The sequence below is a fragment of the Anomaloglossus baeobatrachus genome, chromosome 3 (assembly GCF_048569485.1).
Source record: "Anomaloglossus baeobatrachus isolate aAnoBae1 chromosome 3, aAnoBae1.hap1, whole genome shotgun sequence".
In the NCBI taxonomy this organism is placed as follows: domain Eukaryota; kingdom Metazoa; phylum Chordata; class Amphibia; order Anura; family Aromobatidae; genus Anomaloglossus; species Anomaloglossus baeobatrachus.
In genome coordinates, this window is record NC_134355.1 from 407,910,923 (window position 1) to 407,932,638 (window position 21,716).

General features: G+C 47.9%; 1 protein-coding gene across 2 annotated transcripts in view; it reads right to left on the reverse strand.

The window, feature by feature from the left end:
- Nucleotides 1-21,716, reverse strand: part of TINAG (tubulointerstitial nephritis antigen) — a 251,607-nt gene that overhangs the window by 180,998 nt on the left and 48,893 nt on the right. For both annotated transcript variants that reach the window (XM_075338453.1, XM_075338455.1), the window contains exon 2: nucleotides 15,317-15,380. In XM_075338453.1, the coding sequence (XP_075194568.1) occupies nucleotides 15,317-15,380 (64 nt within the window). The remainder of the gene's footprint in view (nucleotides 1-15,316; nucleotides 15,381-21,716) is intronic.

Genomic DNA, 21,716 nt, shown 5'->3' on the forward strand with positions numbered 1-21,716 from the left:
GTCCAGCGAGGAGTGCAGGCTGATGTTTCCAGATGGAATCCAGAACCAGCGACGGGTAGAGGCTGGCGGAAGATGACGGAATCCCCAGCTGATAGTCACCGGGGCAACTCCTGGGAAACCGGCAGGCTGGACACACTCAGGTTGGCAGTCGAACACTGTGGGCAGAGACAGAATTAACCTGGATATGAAGCACAGAGGGACCTGAACACCTAGCGCAAGAGGCAAACTACAAGGACATGTTGAACAGGCACCGCCCACAAGAAAAAGGAAGTCTTATATACCCTGTACCTGTAATCAGCCATATCCTGTTTCAGTGACGCTGGCCCTTTAAGAAGAGGTGAGTGAGCGCGCTCGCACCCTAGTGCGCAGGCTCGAGGCCCGAACGCCGGAGACCAATGCAGGACGCAGGGGAAGAGAAGGAGGAGATGCAAGGGAGCCAGTTGCAGGGTCCCATACCGCAGCGGGACGCCGGGACCGACAAGCAGGGAGCACGGAGCACGAGGGGGAGCGGGAGCAGTGGCCGCGGCCAGAGCGCTCGGGGACTGGATTAGTGAGTGATGGGTGGCGCCGGGATCCCGGGAGCATGACAGATGTGCCAATTGTGGCACTTTACTCAGCTCATTCCAATTTCTCATGTGAGGTGGCAATGGGGGGAGTGATATATGGGTTTGATGTCAGCTGTGATTTGCCAAGCTCTGGGTTGGTAGTAGAGAGGTGTTTATGAGACCCCTCCACTCACCTCCCATAACTAATCCTGTAAGTAAAAAGAAATAAAAACACAAACAAAAATGTTTTATTTTAAATAATAAAAAACACCTTCGTTTACCAATGTATTAACCCCCAAAACACTCCTGCAGTTCTGATGTAATTCGCATGATGTCCCACGAAGATCCCGGCTCAGCTAAATCCAGAAGCTGCAGTGATGTAAAATGCGACAGATCACTGCAGCTCTTGGTTCAAACTGAGGGCGTCGGGGCAGCCGGCTGTGAGAAGTGGCGTATTGCCGGACTGCTGAATTGTGGGACACAGCAACACAGTAGTCCAGCAATCCAGCAGTAAGGTCACCGGAGGACACACCTAAGGCCACTTTACACGCAGCTACATCGCTAAAGCGATGTCGTTGGGGTCACGGAATTCGTGACGCACATCCAGCCTCGTTAGCAATGTCGTTGCATGTGACACCTACAGTGCCTACAAGTAGTATTCAACCCCCTGCAGATTTAGCAGGTTTACACATTCGGAATTAACTTGGCATTGTGACATTTGGACTGTAGATCAGCCTGGAAGTGTGAAATGCACTGCAGCAAAAAAGAATGTTATTTCTTTTTTTTTTTTTTAAATTGTGAAAAGTTTATTCACAGGGTCATTTATTATTCAACCCCTCAATCCACCAGAATTCTGTTTGGTTCCCCTAAAGTATTAAGAAGTATTTCAGGCACAAAGAACAATGAACTTCACATGTTTGGATTAATTATCTCTTTTTCCAGCCTTTTCTGACTAATTAAGACCATCTCCAAACTTGTGAACAGCACTCATACTTGGTCAACATGGGAAAGACAAAGGAGCATTCCAAGGCCATCAGAGACAAGATCGTGGAGGGTCACAAGGCTGGCAAGGGGTACAAAACCCTTTCCAAGGAGTTGGGCCTACCTGTCTCCACTGTTGGGAGCATCATCCGGAAGTGGAAGGCTTATGGAACTACTGTTAGCCTTCCACAGCCTGGACAGCCTTTGAAAGTTTCCACCCGTGCCGAGGCCAGGCTTGTCCGAAGAGTCAAGGCTAACCCAAGGACAACAAGGATGGAGCTCCGGGAAGATCTCATGGCAGTGGGGACATTGGTTTCAGTCAATACCATAAGTAACGTACTCCACCGCAATGGTCTCCGTTCCAGACGAGCCCATAAGGTACCTTTACTTTCAAAGCGTCATGTCAAGGCTTGTCTACAGTTTGCTCATGATCACTTGGAGGACTCTGAGACAAACTGGTTCAAGGTTCTCTGGTCTGATGAGACCAAGATCGAGATCTTTGGTGCCAACCACACACGTGACGTTTGGAGACTGGATGGCACTGCATACGACCCCAAGAATGCCATCCCTACAGTCAAGCATGGTGGTGGCAGCATCATGCTGTGGGGCTGTTTCTTAGCCAAGGGGCCTGGCCATCTGGTCCGCATCCATGGGAAGATGGATAGCACGGCCTACCTGGAGATTTTGGCCAAGAACCTCTGCTCCTCCATCAAGGATCTTAAGATGGGTCGTCATTTCATCTTCCAACAAGACAACGACCCAAAGCACACAGCCAAGAAAACCAAGGCCTGGTTCAAAAGGGAAAAAATCAAGGTGTTGCAGTGGCCTAGTCAGTCTCCTGACCTTAACCCAATTGAAAACTTGTGGAAGGAGCTCAAGATTAAAGTCCACATGAGACACCCAAAGAACCTAGATAACTTGGAGAAGATCTGCATGGAGGAGTGGGCCAAGATAACTCCAGAGACCTGTGGCGGCCTGATTAGGTATTATAAAAGACGATTATTAGCTGTAATTGCAAACAAGGGTTATTCCACAAAATATTAAACCTAGGGGTTGAATAATAATTGACCCACACTTATATGTTGAAAATTTATTAAAATTTAACTGAGCAACATAACTTGTTGGTTTGTAAGATTTATGCATCTGTTAATAAATCCTGCTCTTGTTTGAAGTTTGCAGGCTCTAACTTATTTGCATCTTATCAAACCTGCTAAATCTGCAGGGGGTTGAATACTACTTGTAAGCACTGTACGTGCGATCTAAAAAGGTCGCAAAATCGTGCAAAATCGTTTATCGTTGACATGCCCCCCTATTCCCAATTATCATTGCAGCTGCAGGTATATTGTTGTTCATCGTTCCTGCGGCAGCACACATCGTTATGTGTGACACCGCAGGAACGAGGAACCTCACCTTACCTGCGGCCGCCTGCAATGAGGAGAGAAGGAGGTGGGTGGGATGTTACATCCCGCTCATCTCCGCCCCTCCGCTTCTATTGGGCGGCTGCTTAGTGACATCGCTGTGATGCCTAACGAACTATCCCCTTAGAAAGGAGGCGGTTCGCCGGTTTCAGCGATGTTGCTAGGCACATAAGTAGTGTGATGGGTCCGAGCTATTTTGTGCACCACGGGCAAAGCGGCCTTTAGGGACTCCCACACTGCTCTCAGTGAACTCAGTTGAATCAGCTGCCAGCTTGCCTTACAGCTGTGAGGCTGTGTCCTGTAATCCAACAGTCTGGTAGCGGGGCAAACCCTGAGTGTGAACTCCGGTGACCTGACTGCCGGATTGCGAGACTGTCGGATTGTGGAACACTGCAGCACAGCAGTCCGACAGGCCAGTAGCTCCAAGGCTTGGAAAACTTAAAAGGAACCTGTCACCAGATTTGGTGACTATAAGCTGCGGCCACCATCAGTTGGCTTTTATATACAGCATTCTAACATACCGTATATAAGAGCCCAGGCCGCTGTGTAGAACATAAAAATCACTTTATTATACTTACCTAAATGGTCTGTATGGTGCATATGGGTCAGATGGGTGTCTCTGTCCTCTTTCGGCCATCTTCGTCCTCGTTCTTCTTAAGCCGGGGTGCATGATGTGTCCTACATCATGTACACGTGCCGACATTGAGGTCCTGCACAGGCGCACTATAATACTTTGATCTGCCCTGCTCAGACTATACACGGCACACTGCATCAAATTGCATGCTTTGGTCCCAGAGGGAAGCCTCTTCTAAAAATGATGCACAAGAAAACCCACAGTTTTCTGAAGACAAGAAAAGGACATGGATTACTGGACCTATGTACTGTGGTTTGATGAGAACAAGATAATCTTATTTGGTTCAGATGGTGTCAACCGCATGTGGCGGTTATCTGATGAGGAGTGCAAAGACAAGTGTGTCTTGCCTACAGTCAAGCATAGTGGTAAGAATATCATGGTTTGGGCCTGCATGAGTGCTGCCAGCTGTAGTGAGCTACAATTTACTAAGGGAAACATGAATGCCAATGAGTACTGTAGCATACTAAAGCAGAGCATGAATCCCTGCTTTCAAAAACTGGGCAGAAGGGCAGTTTTTCAACGTGATAACGACCCCAAACACACCTCCAAAACAACCACTTCCTTGCTAAAGAAACTGAGGGTAAAGTTGCTGGACTGGCCAAGCATGTCTCAAGACCTAAACCTTCAAAAGGAAGGTAGAGGAGTGGAAGGTCTTGAAGACCCACCAGCTCTGTGATGTTGTCATGAAGTGGTGGAACAGGATTTAGTGGCTTTTGTGAGGCTCTAGTGAACTCCATGCCCAAAGAGTTATGTCAGTGGTTGAAAATTATGGCAGCCACACAAAATATTTACACCTTAAGCACAATTCGGCAATTTTCACTTAAGGGTGTAATCAATTTTATTACCAGTGGTTTTGACATTAATTGCTGCATGTTGATTTATTTAGAATGCACCAAATTTATACTGTTATACAAGCTGTACAATGACTACTTTAGATTGTATCAATGTATACATCTTCAGTTGAACCATGAAAAGATATAATACAATATTTACAAAAATGTCAGCTGTATACTTAGTTTTGCAATATACTCTATGTGTAAAACATGATAATGTATGGTATAATTTACATGTTACTGAACAATTTATTAGGTTTTCAATTCTCTCTTGTGTTTTATTTTCTTTATTTTTAAAGTCTAAAGTTTTCCAAATGAAACATTGTGAAAACAACTCTAGAGAAACATTCATCAAAGGTTCAAGACTTGTTGCTGAGATTAACTTTTTATTACAAACAAAAAGGAGAAAATAGTCTTTCAGAACAGTAGGAGATAAAGGCTTGAAGTTATTCTTCGCAATTGGAAACTTATGGTAGCCAAGATAGGTCAGCAACAGAGGAAACAGGAAAAGTAGCAAAAATAACACCAAAAAAATATAAAAAATGAAATGCATTTAGAGCTCTCTCAATCTTGTTGTAGTTGTATACATTTCATTTCGGAATGGTCAATCCTCCAGGAACACGAATGAGTAATTTGCCTTCTAGCACAGAAGGCTTTGGAAGCTTTTCAGCTCTTGATCACTCTACAGTCTTGCTACTATTTATGTATATTGTGGAGCTTCCTCAAAAATCAACATAAATATATGCAGATAGGACACACCAAGAAACACTGAGGGGTACTTTGCACACTACGACATCGCAGGTGCGATGTTGGTGGGGTCAAATCGAAATCGAGAGTGACGCACATCTGTCGACATCGGAGTGTGTAAATCGTTTTTACTACAATTAACGAGCGCAAAAGCATCGAAATCGTATGATCGGTGTAGCGTCGGTCATTTCCATAATTTCGGAAGGACCGATGTTACGATGTTGTTCCTCGTTCCTGCGGCAACACACTTCGCTGTGTGTGAAGCCGCAGGAGCGAGGAACATTGCCTTACCAGCATCCCGGCTGCAATGAGAAAGGAAGGAGGTGGGCGGGATGTTTACGTCCTGCTCATCTCCGCCCCCCCCTGCTTCTATTGGTCACCTGCCGTGTGACGTTGCTGTGACGCCGCATGACCCGCCCCCTTAGTATCGGGGAACCCATGTCAGCGGCAAGGGAGGCAACGAAAAGGGAAGGACAGTCAAAAGCAGGACTGGAATCTTGGACGACCGGATCGGGCGTCTCGGATCGGGTATCAGCCATAGTCTCATCCTCAGTAGCCGCTGGACTCAAACTCTCATCTCTAGAAGGCAGTGAAATCAAAGTCTCATCTCCAGAAGATGGTGGAATCAAGGTCTCGGATGCCTGGGGCGGTGGAACGTCACTGGATAGCGTAGTCTCTTCTTCAAGATCCTGCAGCTTGACTGAGTCAAGTGCCAGGGGCTGAGGAACAGGCTGCAAGCAGGTTTCGTGGCACAAGGGACTCCAGCGGGTAATCGCGCCAGAGCGCCAACCAATAACAGGGTCATGGAGTTTCAGCCAGGGCAGGCCCAACAGGAGCTCAAGAGCCATCCTCGGGATCACATAGAAGGCGATGGACTCTGTATGCGAAGTGCCAACCTGGAGGTTCACGGGCTCGGTTGTATACCGGACAGGTTCGTAGAGCGGTTTGCCGTCCACTGAGGTGAACCAGAGAGGCTTCTTCAGCGGGGTGACAGGGACCTGGTATTTGTCTACCGTGGCCTGGTGAATAAAGTTGCTTGCTGCCCCGGAATCGATGTGGGCCTCAGCTGAAAACCGGGTCCCCTCTGTCGTCACCCGGACAGTCTGTTTAACTGGAACCAAAGGGATTTCGGTGGCAAGGGTGGAGGTTCCCACCATCCCTTGGACCTGGGGTCTACCAGGTTTCTTAGGGCATGTTCAAAGCATATGTGAACCGTCTCCGCAGTAGAAGCACAGGCCTCGGGCGAGCCGTTCTGCACGGCGTTGCTTGGCTTGGGTCAGACGGTCCACTTGCATGGGTTCTGGCGATAAGTCACGGAAAGGCAGGGACGAGGGAGCGGCAGACCTCTGTGGGGGCAAGATGTGGCAAGGTGGTCGCTTCTCCCGGACTATCTCTTTGGTACGCTCCTGAAAACGGAGGTCAATCTGAGTGGCCAGGGAAATCAAAGCATCCAAGGTTCGTGGAACGTCACGGCCGGCTAGTTCGTCTTTGATGCGGCCAGAGAGACCTTCCCAAAAGGCCGCCGTCAAGGCCTCATTGTTCCAGCCCAGCTCAGAGGCGAGCGTGCGGAACTGGATGGCGTATTGGCTGGCGGTCAGGGTCCCTTGGCGTAGCCGGAGAAGCGAAGAGGTCACTGCGGTAGTTCATCCGGGCTCATCGAAGGTACTTCGGAAAGCTTGCAGGAACTCCTGGATGTCGGTGATCATCGGGTCCTCATTTTCCCACAGGGGGTTAATCCAGGCCAGGGCTTCGCCTTCCAGGTGTGACATCAGGAACGCCACCTTGGCCTGGTCTGAGGTGAACAAGTGCGGGAGCAACTGGAAGTGCAAGGAGCACTGGTTCAGGAAGCCTCAGCAGGACTTGGGATCCCTTGCGTAGCGAGGCCATGGAAACAACTGGTTTGGACCTGGAGACTAGTTGCTGCGTGGACTGAGAAGCGGCAGCGATCTGCAGCGCATATAACCGGTGGTCCACGGACGTCATGAACTTCAGCATCCGGTTCAGGGTTTCGCCCTGTTGCGCAAGCTCCTGGCGCAGCTCAGACAGCTCTGATGTTTGCGCTCCAGCGGGATCCATGGCCTGATCATACTGTGAGGGCCAGGGAGGACTGGTAGGCCCAGGAGGTGGATCCACTGGACCGAGCACCCCACCTGCAGGGCAAGATACACGGTAGCTGGAGCACTAACGTGGCAGGAATGGGTGCAGGTATCAGGAAGCAAAGACAGGACCAGGTCACTAAGGTCACAGCGTACTTTAAGGCAGTAATAGGAAACAGGAACAAAGACCCGAGCACCTAGCTCACAAGACAAGGCATAGAAACACAAACGATGATCAGGCCCCGCCCACATGGAGAGGCCAGTCTTATATACTCAGCACAGCCTCAGGTCATTTCCTGTTGCAGCAGTGCTGGGGCTATAAGACCAGGTGAGTGGGCGCGGCCCGGTCCTATACAGAACATTAGTCAGAATCAGACTCCTGAGATCAGGAACAGGACTCTGGGGAGCATGAGCGGGAATGGCAGGCGTGACCGGTGGATGCATGGACTGGACCAGTGAGGAAGGAGTGGTGGTGCGACGCAGGTGTGACTGGCTCAGTGGTTATGGAGCGGTGCCTGGATGGTGAGACCGGCTTAGTAGGTAAGGAGCGCTGCTGGAACACCGGGAGCGTGACAGGTATAAATTCATCAATTGAGAAAAGCTCTCCTACTAACAAATATATTATCCCCTAAAACTTTTCAAAATGTGTATGCAATATAGTGTTTTTATATTAAAATACTTAGCGATCGCTTTCCTCCCTAGTTTCCAGAGTAGTTCCGGTTCTTCATTCAGAGTCTCCTTAAGCTCACATTATAAAAGCCACCTCCGGTCTACACATAAACCCATGTGTTTTAAGTCCTGTCAAATTTAAAATCACATAACTCAGAAGAGGACTGAGGTAACACTTGAAGCTGAGGAAGACAGCTCTTAGTAAGTATTATAATACAACTTCTCTGCATTGTATACATATTGGAGCGCTCGATCCCGGCACAGCACCCCCACACACCCCTACTCTCATGATTTGGCGCCGTTTAGTCTGTGCTTCCTGTTCCTGCCCTGAGGCCTGCCGCAGCCTCCTACTGCTTAAAGCCCACACGCAGCACTTCTCTGTTGTCATGGTAGCATGGGGTCAGCTGATGACGCCTGATGTTTCAATGACGAACTTCCTGTGAGAGCTGATGTGGCGCCCCTGACCTGGTCAGGCACCACTGAGTACTGCACCCATGCTGGGGACAGTACAACACAGGTAATCCAGAAGGCTGACAGGGGTGTGGAACACAGGCGCATAGTGATCAGGTCTCACACATGTACCTTTGAGAGGACCCCTGGGGGTCCCAGGAGGGGGCAAAGCCTATACCTCCACTGGAATAGTGGCAGGGGGTCAAAAGCCTCCATCTCCTCTCAAGGGGTGTGGTGGAGAGTCTGGTTGCTAGGTGGCGTAGGCAAGAACAGGAGAGGAGGAGCAGTGAGTCAGTTAGAGGAGAACTCCAGAGGGCTCAGTGAGGAGCAGACCTGTGGGGTTGATGCTGTCTAACAGCGCCCGCGCAGTGGCTACTGACGGGGGAGAACGGTCAACTAGGAGTGCTACCTGAAAGCCAGCTTCAGCTAGAGAGAAAGCACGGAGTGGGAAGTAAGGAGACTGCTAGAGAGCACCAGGCCCAACCGGGCGGCAGATCCCGAAGCGAAGATAGATCCAGCTTTCTTCTGCTAAACCTGCCGGTGTGGGGCTCTCAAAGCCCACACCACAACACCACAAAAGCCGCAGCCACGTAACCGCAGTGAGGGCCCATAGGTCACAGGAGGCAAGCAGCTGGAGTGGCCTGGTCCGGGGAACAAGCAAACGGCAAACAAAAGGGGGAGAGAGGCCGCAGCATCTTCCCTGGGTGACCCCCATAGGGACTCAAAGTCGGGGTCACCCCAAACCACCAAGGGCTAAGGAAGGCGAGTCAGTAGTCACCCTCATAAAGTCAGCCTGAAGGATACCTGGTTCCCATCTGGTTCATCCCAGCTACGCCCGGGCTACTCACCCTGCCATCAAATGTGAGTAAAGCCCTTGAAAGACAGTTCTGCCTGTGTGAGTCATTCTGCGACTTGTGGTACTACAAACCTACACAGGGCCCTGGGGCTTGCCTCACTCTCAGGAGGCTACTACATCCGACTGCATCCACCATCAGCCCCAGGCGTCCCCTAACCTGCAGTGGCGGTCCCCACTGACCGCAATACTGAGAGTGGCGTCACGATCAAAACCGAAGATTCCCTACCTGTGACCAGAACCAGCCGAGTGGAGTCCCTGAAGGTAATGCACCGACACAACACCTGTGGGGCTTCACACTGACAGGCGACAGTCACAGGAGGGGAGCATTTCTGCTGATCAGAGCGGTGCTGCTCTGATCAGCAGAAATGAACAAAAGATTGGACACTGCAGTGATAAAGTCCCCTAGGGAGACTAGTAAGACAAATAAAAATGTAAAAAAAAAGTTTTTAAAAATATGAAAATATAAAAACCGAAAAGTTTAAATCACCCGCATTCAACCCAATGAAAATAAAACAATTTAAAAATAAAAATTTACACATACATTGGAACCTTAATTTACGAAAACAATATGTTCTGGGAGTGTGCTTGTAAACCAAGTTACTCATCCAGCAAAGCAAAATTTCCCATAGGAAATAATGGAAGCTCAGACAATTCATTCCACAACTTGTGCAATGTCCCCTCTATCATCGCGATGGTTACCCAATACACATACTGTAACTGCGGACTACAAGAACCAGGAGGTCGGCAAAGGAATGGAAGGTAAACTGAGCATAATATGTGTGTGTGCATGTGTGTTTGTGTGTGTGTGCGTGTTTGTGCATGTGTGTGCATGTTTGTACGGACTGCAAGAGCGGGTCAGAACGCGGTGAAAGTAAAGAACCGGAAGTGTGTGCGGTGAGTATTTGCTCATAGAGCAAAGATTGCTTGTAAACTGAGTTACAAATTTACAGCAAGCTTTGCTCGTATAGCGAAATATTCGCACACCAAGTTACTGGTAAACGGAGGTTCCACTGTATTTGGTATCGCCGAGTTAAGAAATGCTCAATCTATGAAAATATATCGACAATTAATCTTATTGCTAAAGATCGTGACAAGAGAAAAATTCTACACTAAACACTAAAATTATCTTTTTATAGCCGCGCAAATTTAAAATGCAAAACATAGTATCCGCAAAAAAATAGTATCATTAAAAACGTCAGCTGAAGATGCAAAAAGATTTGCTGTCAATGAGCCCCAGATCCCGAAAAATGATAACGTTTGGAAAATGGTGACAAAAGCACCTTTTGTTTTGGACAAACATCTGAATTGTTTTTAACCCCTTAGATAAAAGTAAAAGTATACATGTTTGGTATAAAACAATTTGTGAATAAAGGACCCAAAAAACTATCGTGCAATAGCACTTTTTTGCAATTTTCCCATTTTCCAGTACACTGTATGGTAAAACTAATGATTTATTTCAAAAGTATAACTTGTCCTACAATTCTTGGAGTTACTGGTCAGTTTTTAATGTTTTGTAACATTAAGAACAGGAAGATCAACCAGATTACATTGCTCAACAAGCAGTGATTTGGAACCTGAAGTAAAGGCCCTCAGAGAAGATTTTACCGATAAGCTTTCTTGGACCACAAGCCAAGAATTTGCATGCTGCATTCCAAAATGAATAAAGGGCATATCTGTGCAATGAAGGGACAAAATGAAAAATGGAAAACAACAGAATATCCTAGAGAGCACGGAGATGTTGCAAAGATAACATTTTTTTTGGGGTGGAGACGCAACAGGTCCTCTTTAACCCCTTCACGACTTTAGATGTACCGGTCTGTCCAAGGTCATGTCTTTCCATGCACAGATTGACTGATCTGATTCGTAGATCCACCCACACCTGTTAACCAGTTAAATCCCTAGATGTAAAGTACGCCGGCGGGGAGTGCATCATTTCCAGCCGCCATCAGTGGACCAATGGCATGATCACAGGGTGCTGATGGGTTGTCAAGACCCCTATCACTATCATGATGAACTTCCTGTGAGCAGGAGATCAGCATTTCAGCTGTTCAGAGTGATACTTAACCAGAAGCAATCTGAGTGCATGAGCTTCAAGTACCCTAAGGGGACTTCTAAAAACAAGAAAAAGTGTAAAAAAAAATTTAAACGCGCAAATGCCGCCTTTTACCGCATTAAAAATAAAACAATTAAAAAACACATATTTGGTGTCACTGCATTCAGAAATACCCAATCTATCAAAATATAAAATAAATGTATCTAATAAGTAAAGGGTGTGAAGGGAAAAAAAATTAAAACGTGAGAATTATTGTTTTTTGGTTGCTGCGAACATTGCAATAAAATGCAATAAGAGATGATCAAAACGTTCACATTCATCCAAATATGGTGTACTTAAAAATGTCAGCTCAGGACGCCAAAAAAAAGCCATCATAGAGCCCCAGATCCCAAAAAATGAGAATGTTACGGGTCTTGTACATTGGTATTTACCTGGTTTTCTTTCAACACTTAAATAAAAATAAAGCTTTTATTTAAAACATTCTGAAAAAAATAGACATTGAAAAAAAGACAATAAAAACAATATTATATATATATATATATATATATATATATATATATATATATATTCTATACAGTTTGCTCGTGTACCTTTTTCTACCACACTCTGTGAACAGCTAGCTTCTTTAGCAATGACCTTTTGTGGCTTACCCTCCTTGTGGAGTGTATAACTGACTGCCATCTGGACATTTGCCAAGTCAGCTGTCTTCCTCATCATTGTGTAGCCTACTGAATAAGACTAAAGGCTACTTTACACACTGCGATATCGGTCCCGATATCGCTAGTGTGGGTACCCGCCCCCATCTGTTGCGCGACACGGGCATATCGCTGCCCATGCCGCACAACATCGCCCACAGCCGTCACACATACTTACCTGTCCGGCGACGTCGCTGTGACCGGCGAACCGCCTCCTTTCTAAGGGGGCGGTCCGTGCGGCGTCACAGCGACGTCACTGAAACGTCACTGAACCGCCGCCCAATTGCAGCGGAGGGGCGGAGATGAGCGGGACGTAACATCCCGCCCACCTCCTTCCTTCCGCATAGCGGCCGGGAGGCAGGTAAGGGGAGCTTCCTCGTTCCTGCGGCGTCACACGCAGCGATGTGTGCTGCCGCAGGAACGAGGAACAACCTCGTTACTGCTGCAGTAACGAGATTTGAGAATGGACCCCCGTGTCGCCGATTAGCGATTTTGCACGTTTTTGCAACAATGCAAAATCGCTTATCGATGTCACACGCAACGGCATCGCTAATGCGGCCGGATGTGCGTCACGAATTCCGTGACCCCAACGACTCCGCATTAGCGATGTCGTAGCGTGTAAAGCCCGCTTTAGGGACTATTTTACATGCTTAGGAAGCCTTTGCAAGTGTTTTATGGTAATTATTCTAATTTTCTGAGATAATGACTTTTGGCTTTTTGTTGGCTGTAAGTCATACTCATCAACATTAACATAAATAAACACTTGAAATAGATAACTCTGTAATGACTCAATATAATATGTGTTTCCTTTTTGTATTGAATTACTGAAATAAATTAACTTTTTGATGGTAGTCTAATTTATTGAGATGCACCTGTGTATGTGTATATATGTGTATATATATATATATATATATATATATATATACCCATGCATACGCATATTTGTATTGCCACTTTCAGAGATGCCCGATCTATCAAAATTTAAAATAAATTAACATGATAGGCAAACAGTGTAATCAGAAAAAAAATCAAAGCACCAAAATTGTTTTTTTGGTTGCTGCAATAAAATAAAATGCAAAATTAATTGATAAAAACATCATATAATTTCTCAGAAAATGGTCCAAAAAGCGCAATTCTTTTTTTTTTCTTTTTTTTAACAAGTTTCTGATTTTTTTTTCACCTCTTAAATAAAAAATATATACATGTTTTGGTTTGAACTCATACTGACCTGGGGAATCATTTTTCTAGGTCATTTTTACCATATAGTGAACATGGTAAATTAAAAAAAAAGTAAACATTTTGGAATTGCACTTTTTTGCTATTTCACCACACTAGGATTTTTTTCCCATTTTACAGTATAATATGGGGCAGAATAAATGGAGTCATTCAAAACTACAACTTGTTCTACAAAAAAACAGGAGTTTAGGTGGCGATATTGGTGGAAAAATAAAATAGTTATAGCTCTTGGAAGAAAGGAAAGAAAAAAATTAAAACAAAAAATGGAAAATCATCAGGTGGTGAAGGGATAAAATATATTATTGTCATCTATGGTGCATATACTGTAAAATACTGTCAGTTGTAGTATGTTCATAATAATATCACCTATAGAGGAATTATTATAAATGCATTCTCCAGTGGTAAAGAACATATAACTGCTGGCAATAGGTGGAACTTGATGTACCTGTGCCTTTTTTTTTACCTATGTAACTATGTAATTATATGTGTGAAGATAACAGATGAGCAATATTACATATATAATATATCTTTAATGCATCTGTAAATATTAATCAACTAAGTATTTAATTAGTAATTTGTTTTGTTTCCTGTTAAGTAATTTGATAGGTACTTTTATATTAAACATATTTTTAACTTATTTCTTATGATATACAGTCATATAAAAAAGTTTGGGCACCCCTATTAATGTTAACCTTTTTTCTTTATAACAATTTGGGTTTTTGCAACAGCTATTTCAGTTTCATATATCTAATAACTGATGCGCTGTATTGTTGACCGATGCACATTGACACCATCTGCAGCAAGATGATGCTGCAGGTCTTTGGATGCGGTCTGTGGATTGTCCTTGACTGTTCTCACCATTTGACTTTCTGATATTTTTCTTGGCCTGCCACTTCTGGGCTTAACAAGAACTGTACCTGTGTGCTTCCATTTCCTTACTATGTTCCTCACAGTGGAAACTGACAGTTTAAATCTCTAAGACAACTTTTTGTATCCTTCCCCTGAACAACTATGTTGAATAATCTTTGTTTTCAGATCATTTGAGAGTTGTTTTGAGGAGCCAATGATGCCACTCTTCATAGGAGATTCAAATAGAAGAACAACTTGCAAGTGGCCACCTTAAATACCTTTTCTCATGATTGGATACACCTGCCTATGAAGTTCAAAGCTCAATGAGGTTACAAAACCAATTTAGTGCTTTAGTAAGTCAGTAAAAAGTTAGTTAGGAGTGTTCAAATCAAGAAATTAATAAGGGTGCCCATACTTTTGCACCGGTCAAATTTTGTTTAAATGCGGATTGCACATTTTCTGTTAGTACCATAAACCTAATTTCAATCCAGAAATATTACTGAGTCCATCAGTTATTAGATATATGAAACTGAAATAGCTGTTGCAAAAATCCAAATTGTTATAAAGAAAAAAGGTTAACATTAATAGGGGTGCCCAAACTTTTTCATATTACTGTAGTTGTCTTTCATGTCCTTTGCTCATGTCTGTAGATATCCATAGATGAGTGGAGTGAGATGACAAGCTTTGGAGGAAAAAATATGTCTTCTATCACCCAGGTGAACAATGCAAGCTTTATTTTCAGAGCTAGTCATCTCATACCACTCATCTAGGGATATTGAGTCAAGCGAAAATATAAGAAAAGGTACAACTGTATATTCCTAAACTCCACATTCATTTTTTTCTTCCCTGTTTACTCCTAAAACAACTTAAAAAGTTTTCTCCAGCAGATAGAGGCCATTATTGCGGGATTCCTAGAACTGTAATCCTCTTCAGACAAAGTGGTGACTTTACTGTTATGAGGGTCGATATATAGTGTGGTTTATATCATAAAAGCATATAAAAAACCAGACAATTTATAGGAAATGTAGTTTTTAATTCTTCCCGCAACCAATAACTAGATTCTAACATTCTATTACAATTCTAAATCTTACATTAATGTCAGATAATTACAGCATGTTCCCTAAATGAAAATAAGTCAACCATTTAGAAAGGTTGAATACTTCTGTACAGAACTGCAGCTGAAATAAAATGACAGTAAAGCACCACCTATTACATAAGAAATGTATTACAATATATTAAAAACAAAACCATTACCAGTAATTGCAGTTGTATTTCTGTATTGATGTATCTTCATAATAGGATCCATCTTTAAAGCATCCTGTCAATAGAAAATATAATATTCATGACTCAAGAAGGTACAAAGTTTATTTCTAAGATCTGAGAATTATATTTCAGCAAGAGATTTTGTGTCTAACACTCTTAGGTCTCCTAGGAGTATATGTAATTCATTTTAACGTGTTTAAAGGAAGGCTAACTTAAGTAATTTTGAAGTGAGCTGGAGAGGGAGAGAGGAGTGATTGAGGAAAGAGAGAATGCACAGCAAGCAAAGCTTGCAACAGTTAAGGTGGCTTTACACACTGCAACATCGCAAACGACATCGCTGTAATGTCACCAGTTTTGTGACGTAATAGCGACCTCCCCAGCAACATTGCAGTGTGTGAAACACATCAGCGACCGGGCCCCTGCTGTGAAGTTGCTGATCGCTACAAATCGTTCAGGACCATTCTTTGGTCCTTTGTTTCCAGCTGTGCAGCATGATCGCTAGAAAGTCTCAGTGTGTAAAGGGGACTTAAATGTGCAGGCAGCAGGAGCCGGCTTCTGCGGACACTGATAACCACGGTAAACATCGGGTAACCAAGAAGCCCTGTCCTTGGTTACCCGATATTTACCTTTGTTACAAGCCTCCGCAGCTCTCACTGTCAGTGCCGGCTCCTGCTCCTTGCACGTGTAGCAGAGTACACATCGGGTAATTAACCCCATGTGTGTTGTAACTAGGAGAGCAGGGAGCCAGCGCTAAGCAGTGTGCGCAGCTCCTGCTCTGTGCACATGTAGCTGCAGCACACATCGGGTAATTATCCCGATGTGTACTGTAGCTAGGAGAGCAGGGAGCCAGCGTTAAGCAGTGTGCGCTGCTCCCTGCTCTCTGCACGTGTAGCTGCGTGCGCTGGTAACCAAGGTAAATATCGGGTTGGTTACCCGATATTTACATTAGTTACCAAGCGCAGCATTGCTTCAGTGCGTCGCTGCTGGCTGGGGGCTGGTCACTGGTTGCTGGTGACAGCTCACCAGCAACCCGTGTAGCGATGCTCCAGCGATCCCTGCCAGGTCAGGTTCCTGGTGAGATCGCGGGAGCGTCTGACTGTGTGACCTCTCACCAGCAACCTCCTAGCAACTTACCAGCGATCCCTATCAGGTTGTATCATTGTTGGGATCGCTGGTAAGTTGTTTAGTTTAAAGGGGCCTTTAGGATCAATCTAGGGCACATGTACAACAAGCAATTTGAATCCGGCGATTAAAAATGGTGATAGCAGGAATAGGGGGATAGGAGCAAGTGAGCTGAAGTTATCGAGGCTCCGTCGTGGCTGTACACCACTTACAATCTATGCATTTGTGACGCCCTGGGAAAGCCAGGGATCACAGGTCATGACACCACCACACCCTACACCCCAGATAGGTACATCAAAGATAACCAAAAATCCTTGTTGCCTTTCTCCAGGGGCTGATGTCCACACCAGGGGGTGGGCCAGGCGGTTGGCTCCGCCCACGAGGAGTTCACAGCCCTGGAGGCGGGGAAACCAGGCAGTCAAGCTAGGGAGGAGGAAGTAGAAGGAAGTGAGGTAGTAGAGGAGCTTGAGAGAGGAGTTAAAGTGGAAGACTAAGTGAGAGTAGTGACAGAAAAAGTGACAGTTGAGAAAACCTGAAGTTGGTCCGGGTGTGTGCCCCGGACTGAGAACAGCAAGGTCAGCAGACGGTGGTGACTGTCTGCAGGAGAGGCTGCTTGGAGGTTGCCGAAAGGACCGTGGACGTGTGGTGGCCCGGCGGTACCGGAGCGGTATACGAAGAGCAGTCAGCACCATTGGCAGGGGCCTTTCGGATCCCGGCAAGGCTAGGAGTCGCTGTGAATTTGCCAAATCCGTCAGTGAAGGGGACCTCTGGGTCTCCCAACAACCAAGTCCCGATTGAAGGCAACAGTCCAACCGTTAGAGAGAGACACCGCCACCGCCAGGGCACCAGTTTCTCAGGGCCAGCGCCTGCGGGCAAAGAGGGGCTCCTCCGGCCCATATCCAAGTCGGGGAGCGGGTTACCGGTGGGAACCCATCGCTACCATCATCATCTTAGGTGCAGGAAAAGGGACCGTCACCGTCAACTACTGGGGAAAAGCAACTGCAGCCGTCCGTGGGAGCCGTCTTTCCAGCCGTGTGTTTTACCGAGAACTGTGTCCCCGTCTCAGGCTGAGTGAGTACCACAGTGCCGTGAGGCACAGCGCTGCCCCCGCGTCCCTGCACCCCACCAAGCCCTGCACCGGCCCCACCATCCCTCATCACCCACCTCATCACTGGGCCCCGGGACAACTACCCCCTACCCACGAAGGGGAGAACCAACAACTTTGCTGCTCCCTGTCACCGCTCCCGGGATCCCCATACAGAGCAGCGGTGGTGTCAACACAATCACCACAACCGTGGGTGGCGTCACGGACAATAAACAATCCCAAAAACCAATCCCTTTTCACTCACGGGCGAGGAGCGCCGCTCGAGTCCCCGGGATCCGGCCCATCGCTCGAGCCACCGAGCAGCAGCAGGCCGCAGCAGCAGCGGCAGCCGGACCCGAGCAGTGGGAGAGAGCGGCGTCCCCTCCTCCGCCTGCGACAACTTAGCGTCATGAACAGGATCTTACCACTCTGCCGTTGGGTAGAGGTGCGCCTTGTGACCGCCGGAGGTGTCCGGCCGGAAAATTTCGGAAGTCGCCATCTTTGGCGCGAAAAGTTCCCGCTCGAGCGTCTTCTCGAGTAGCGGAGGCGCGAAGGCCAAAACCCCGCCCCTATAAAGGAGGGGCCGGAAAGAGGCTAAGGGGGACGAAATGGCGACTGGTCGCATGTAGCCGCGGCTATAAAGGCAGAGACGCCAGGACTCTGCAGCAATACTGGGTTCCTGGAAGGCACGATTGCCAAGATGTACAACCCAACTCCCAACGAGGAAGCCCCCGCGCCCGGCACGGCGACATGGTTGAGGAACCGGACCGTCCCACTGAGTAACCGTCTGCAGGCCCACATGCAACTCCTCCTGGAGGAGTGGGAGACCGACATGGCGGACGTAGTGGCTGCTATGCAGAGACGCGAGGTGGAAGAGGATTTGGAGGAGCGGGTAAGAGACCCACGCTCCTGTATTCCCGAGGGATCGGCCATTGAAGCTGAGGGGCCCGGCCTGCCTCTGCTCACCCTGCCTCTCGCCCCGCTACCCGCGTTAGCTGCTGCCGCCCCACCACTAGGCCCGCTACCTGCCCAACCGGTAGCGATACCCTGCCAATCCTCCCCGGCGGACCAACCGGCTGCAGACACTCAGGACGTCCCCGAATCGTTCCCGGGGGAACCGCTGGAACCGCGGCCCTTTAATGAAAATGTGCCAGAAGCCCCGGCAGTGATTGTGCCAGACCCCGAGCCCGGGACCGTGGCATGGATGAAAGCCCGGGTGATTCAATTCCACCAACGTCAGCAGGATCAGATCTTCAGGATGATGGAGCAGTGGATCAACGAGGTGGAGATGCTGATTGCGACTGCCCCGATTTATGGGAGGGGACCAGATGTAGCAGAACCGACTAGTGACCCACGTCCCTGTGTCCTGTCAGGACCGGCCGCTGCGGCTGAGGGGCCCGGCCTAGTCTCGACCTATGCATCACCCTTGACGTTACTTATGGGGCGCCTCAGTGTAAACTCGCCTGACCTGCTGCCCCATGCTACTGCAGAGGAATCTGATGTGCTGGATGCTGGAGGCCGGAAAGCTGCGGCAGCTGGCGGCAACCCGCCTGACGCAGGAATAGTGGATGGTGGCTCCGGCCCCAGCACCGAGTTCACTGCTGAGTTTGAGGGGGCAAGTGAGCGTGCCCGCTATGAAGGAGATCCAGTGGTTTTCTACACCCCACGCACCGGTGGAAATGGATACCGGGCACCCCTGTCACAGCAGGCATGTCAGTGCATGTTTGATATGCTGGTGGCAGGGGATGGGTCCGCCTCAGCAGAAGAGTCGGAGTAATGGCAGCGGGATGCCGTTGCACCGTCCCCGTTGGGACCATAAGTATATGTGCTTTAAGTTTGAAAAGTTTTGAAGAAAATGAGAATAATAACCGAACAGTAACCTGATTAGCCATGTGATTGACCCGGCTGTGGGGACCATCTAGCTGCATAGAAACGTCTATGGACAAGCCCGAGAACTTGCAGGGCAACCACAAACATTAGTGGCTTGTAAATAAAATCTTTTGTTGCAGCTAACCGTTACCGCCTCCGGAGAGGCAGGTTGGAGGGAAAGCCCGCAGTGGAGAAGGCTGGGGCCCAGCCACCACAGTAACCGGTGGCTACCCTCTGGAGGGGAAGGACAGATCCCGCTCGGGTAACTGGTTCAGGACTGGGGTCAAGGGGTGCTGCCTGGGTTTTAGGGGCAGCATCAGGGCCAGGTTACTTGGGTGGGAGAGAGCGGCAGCCGCAACCGTTTAAAATGTTAGTAACGTTTAAGAACTGAACCTCCCGATGTGGGATGAAGTTATTTTATTTGTATGTTTACCTTTTATATCGTTTCAGAAAATAAAACCGGTGTTGGACGGGCAGCCCGCGGACGGTCTGCATTTTGCTAAGGGGGAATGTGACACCCTGGGCAAGCCAGGGGTCACAGGTCATGACACCACCACACCCTACACCCCAGATAGGTACATCAAAGCTAACCAAAAATCCTTGTTGCCTTCCTCCAGGTGCTGATGTCCACACCAGGGGGTGGGCCAGGCGGTTGGCTCCGCCCACCGAGGAGTTCACAGCCCTGGAGGCGGGGAAACCAGGCAGTCAAGCAAGGGAGGAGGAAGTAGAAGGAAGTGAGGTAGTAGAGGAGCTTGAGAGAGGAGTTAAAGTGGAAGACTAAGTGAGAGTAGTGACAGAAAAAGTGACAGTTGAGAAAGCCTGAAGTTGGTCCGGGTGTGTGCCCCGGACTGAGAACAGCAAGGTCAGCAGACGGCGGTGACTGTCTGCAGGAGAGGCTGCTTGGAGGTTGCCGAAAGGACCGTGGACGTGTGGTGGCCCGGCGGTACCGGAGCGGTATATGAAGAGCAGTCAGCACCATTGGCAGGGGCCTTTCGGATCCTGGCAAGGCTAGGAGTCGCCGTGAATTTGCCAAATCCGTCAGTGAAGGGGACCTCTGGGTCTCCCAACAACCAAGTCCCGATTGAAGGCAACAGTCCAACCGTTAGAGAGAGACACCGCCACCGCCAGGGCACCAGTTTCTCAGGGCCAGCGCCTGCGGGCAAAGAGGGGCTCCTCCAGCCCATATCCAAGTCGGGGAGCGGGTTACCGGTGGGAACCCATCGCTACCATCATCATCTTAGGTGCAGGAAAAGGGACCGTCACCGTCAACTACTGGGGAAAAGCAACTGCAGCCGTCTGTGGGAGCAGTCTTTCCAGCCATGTGTTTTACCGAGAACTGTGTCCCCGTCTCAGGCTGAGTGAGTACCACAGTGCCGTGAGGCACAGCGCTGCCCCCGCGTCCCTGCACCCCACCAAGCCCTGCACCGGCCCCACCATCCCTCATCACCCACCTCATCACTGGGCCCCGGGACAACTACCCCCTACCCACGGAGGGGAGAACCAGCAACTTTGCTGCTCCCTGTCACCGCTCCCGGGATCCCCATACAGAGCAGCGGTGATGTCAGCACAATCACCACAACCGTGGGTGGCGTCACGGACAATAAACAATCCCAAAAACCAATCCCTTTTCACTCACGGGCGAGGAGCGCCGCTCGAGTCCCCGAGATCCGGCCCATCGCTCGAGCCACCGAGCAGCAGCAGGCCGCAGCAGCAGCGGCAGTCGGACCCGAGCAGTGGGAGAGTGCGGCGTCCCCTCCTCCACCCGCGACACATTCACTTCCAGTGCCGCACATTACAGTCATCACATATGCTTTCCCCGGCCACGGTGCCTGTGATTGGTTGCCAATTAAATACAAGGCACTCTTCGAAGTACAGTTTGTGTGTACTTTATTTTCAAGAAAAAAAGTGACGTTTCGGCCATATGATGGCCTTCATTAGACAACTCCTGCAAATGATCAATATGGGCACTGGGGCAATAATATATGTAGCAGTGTATACTGCTAGAACAGGTTAAAGAAGTGCCTTATCTAAATGAGCAGTATTAGCATGGAAACAATAAGTAGCTGCGAACACTAAACCAGGTGTAAATAGCACCTCTAATAAAGGACCAGTGTCAGCATGACAGTAGCAAGGAAAAGCAGCGGTGTCCACCGTTATGCAGCGTGGACACCGCTACTTTTCCTTGCTTCTGCCATGCTGACACTGGTCCTTTATTAAAGGTGCTATTTACACCTGGTTTAGTGTGTCTAATGCTTCCAACACAGGTGCTATGTGCATCTATTGTGGTTTAAAAATAAATAAATAAATAAATAAAAT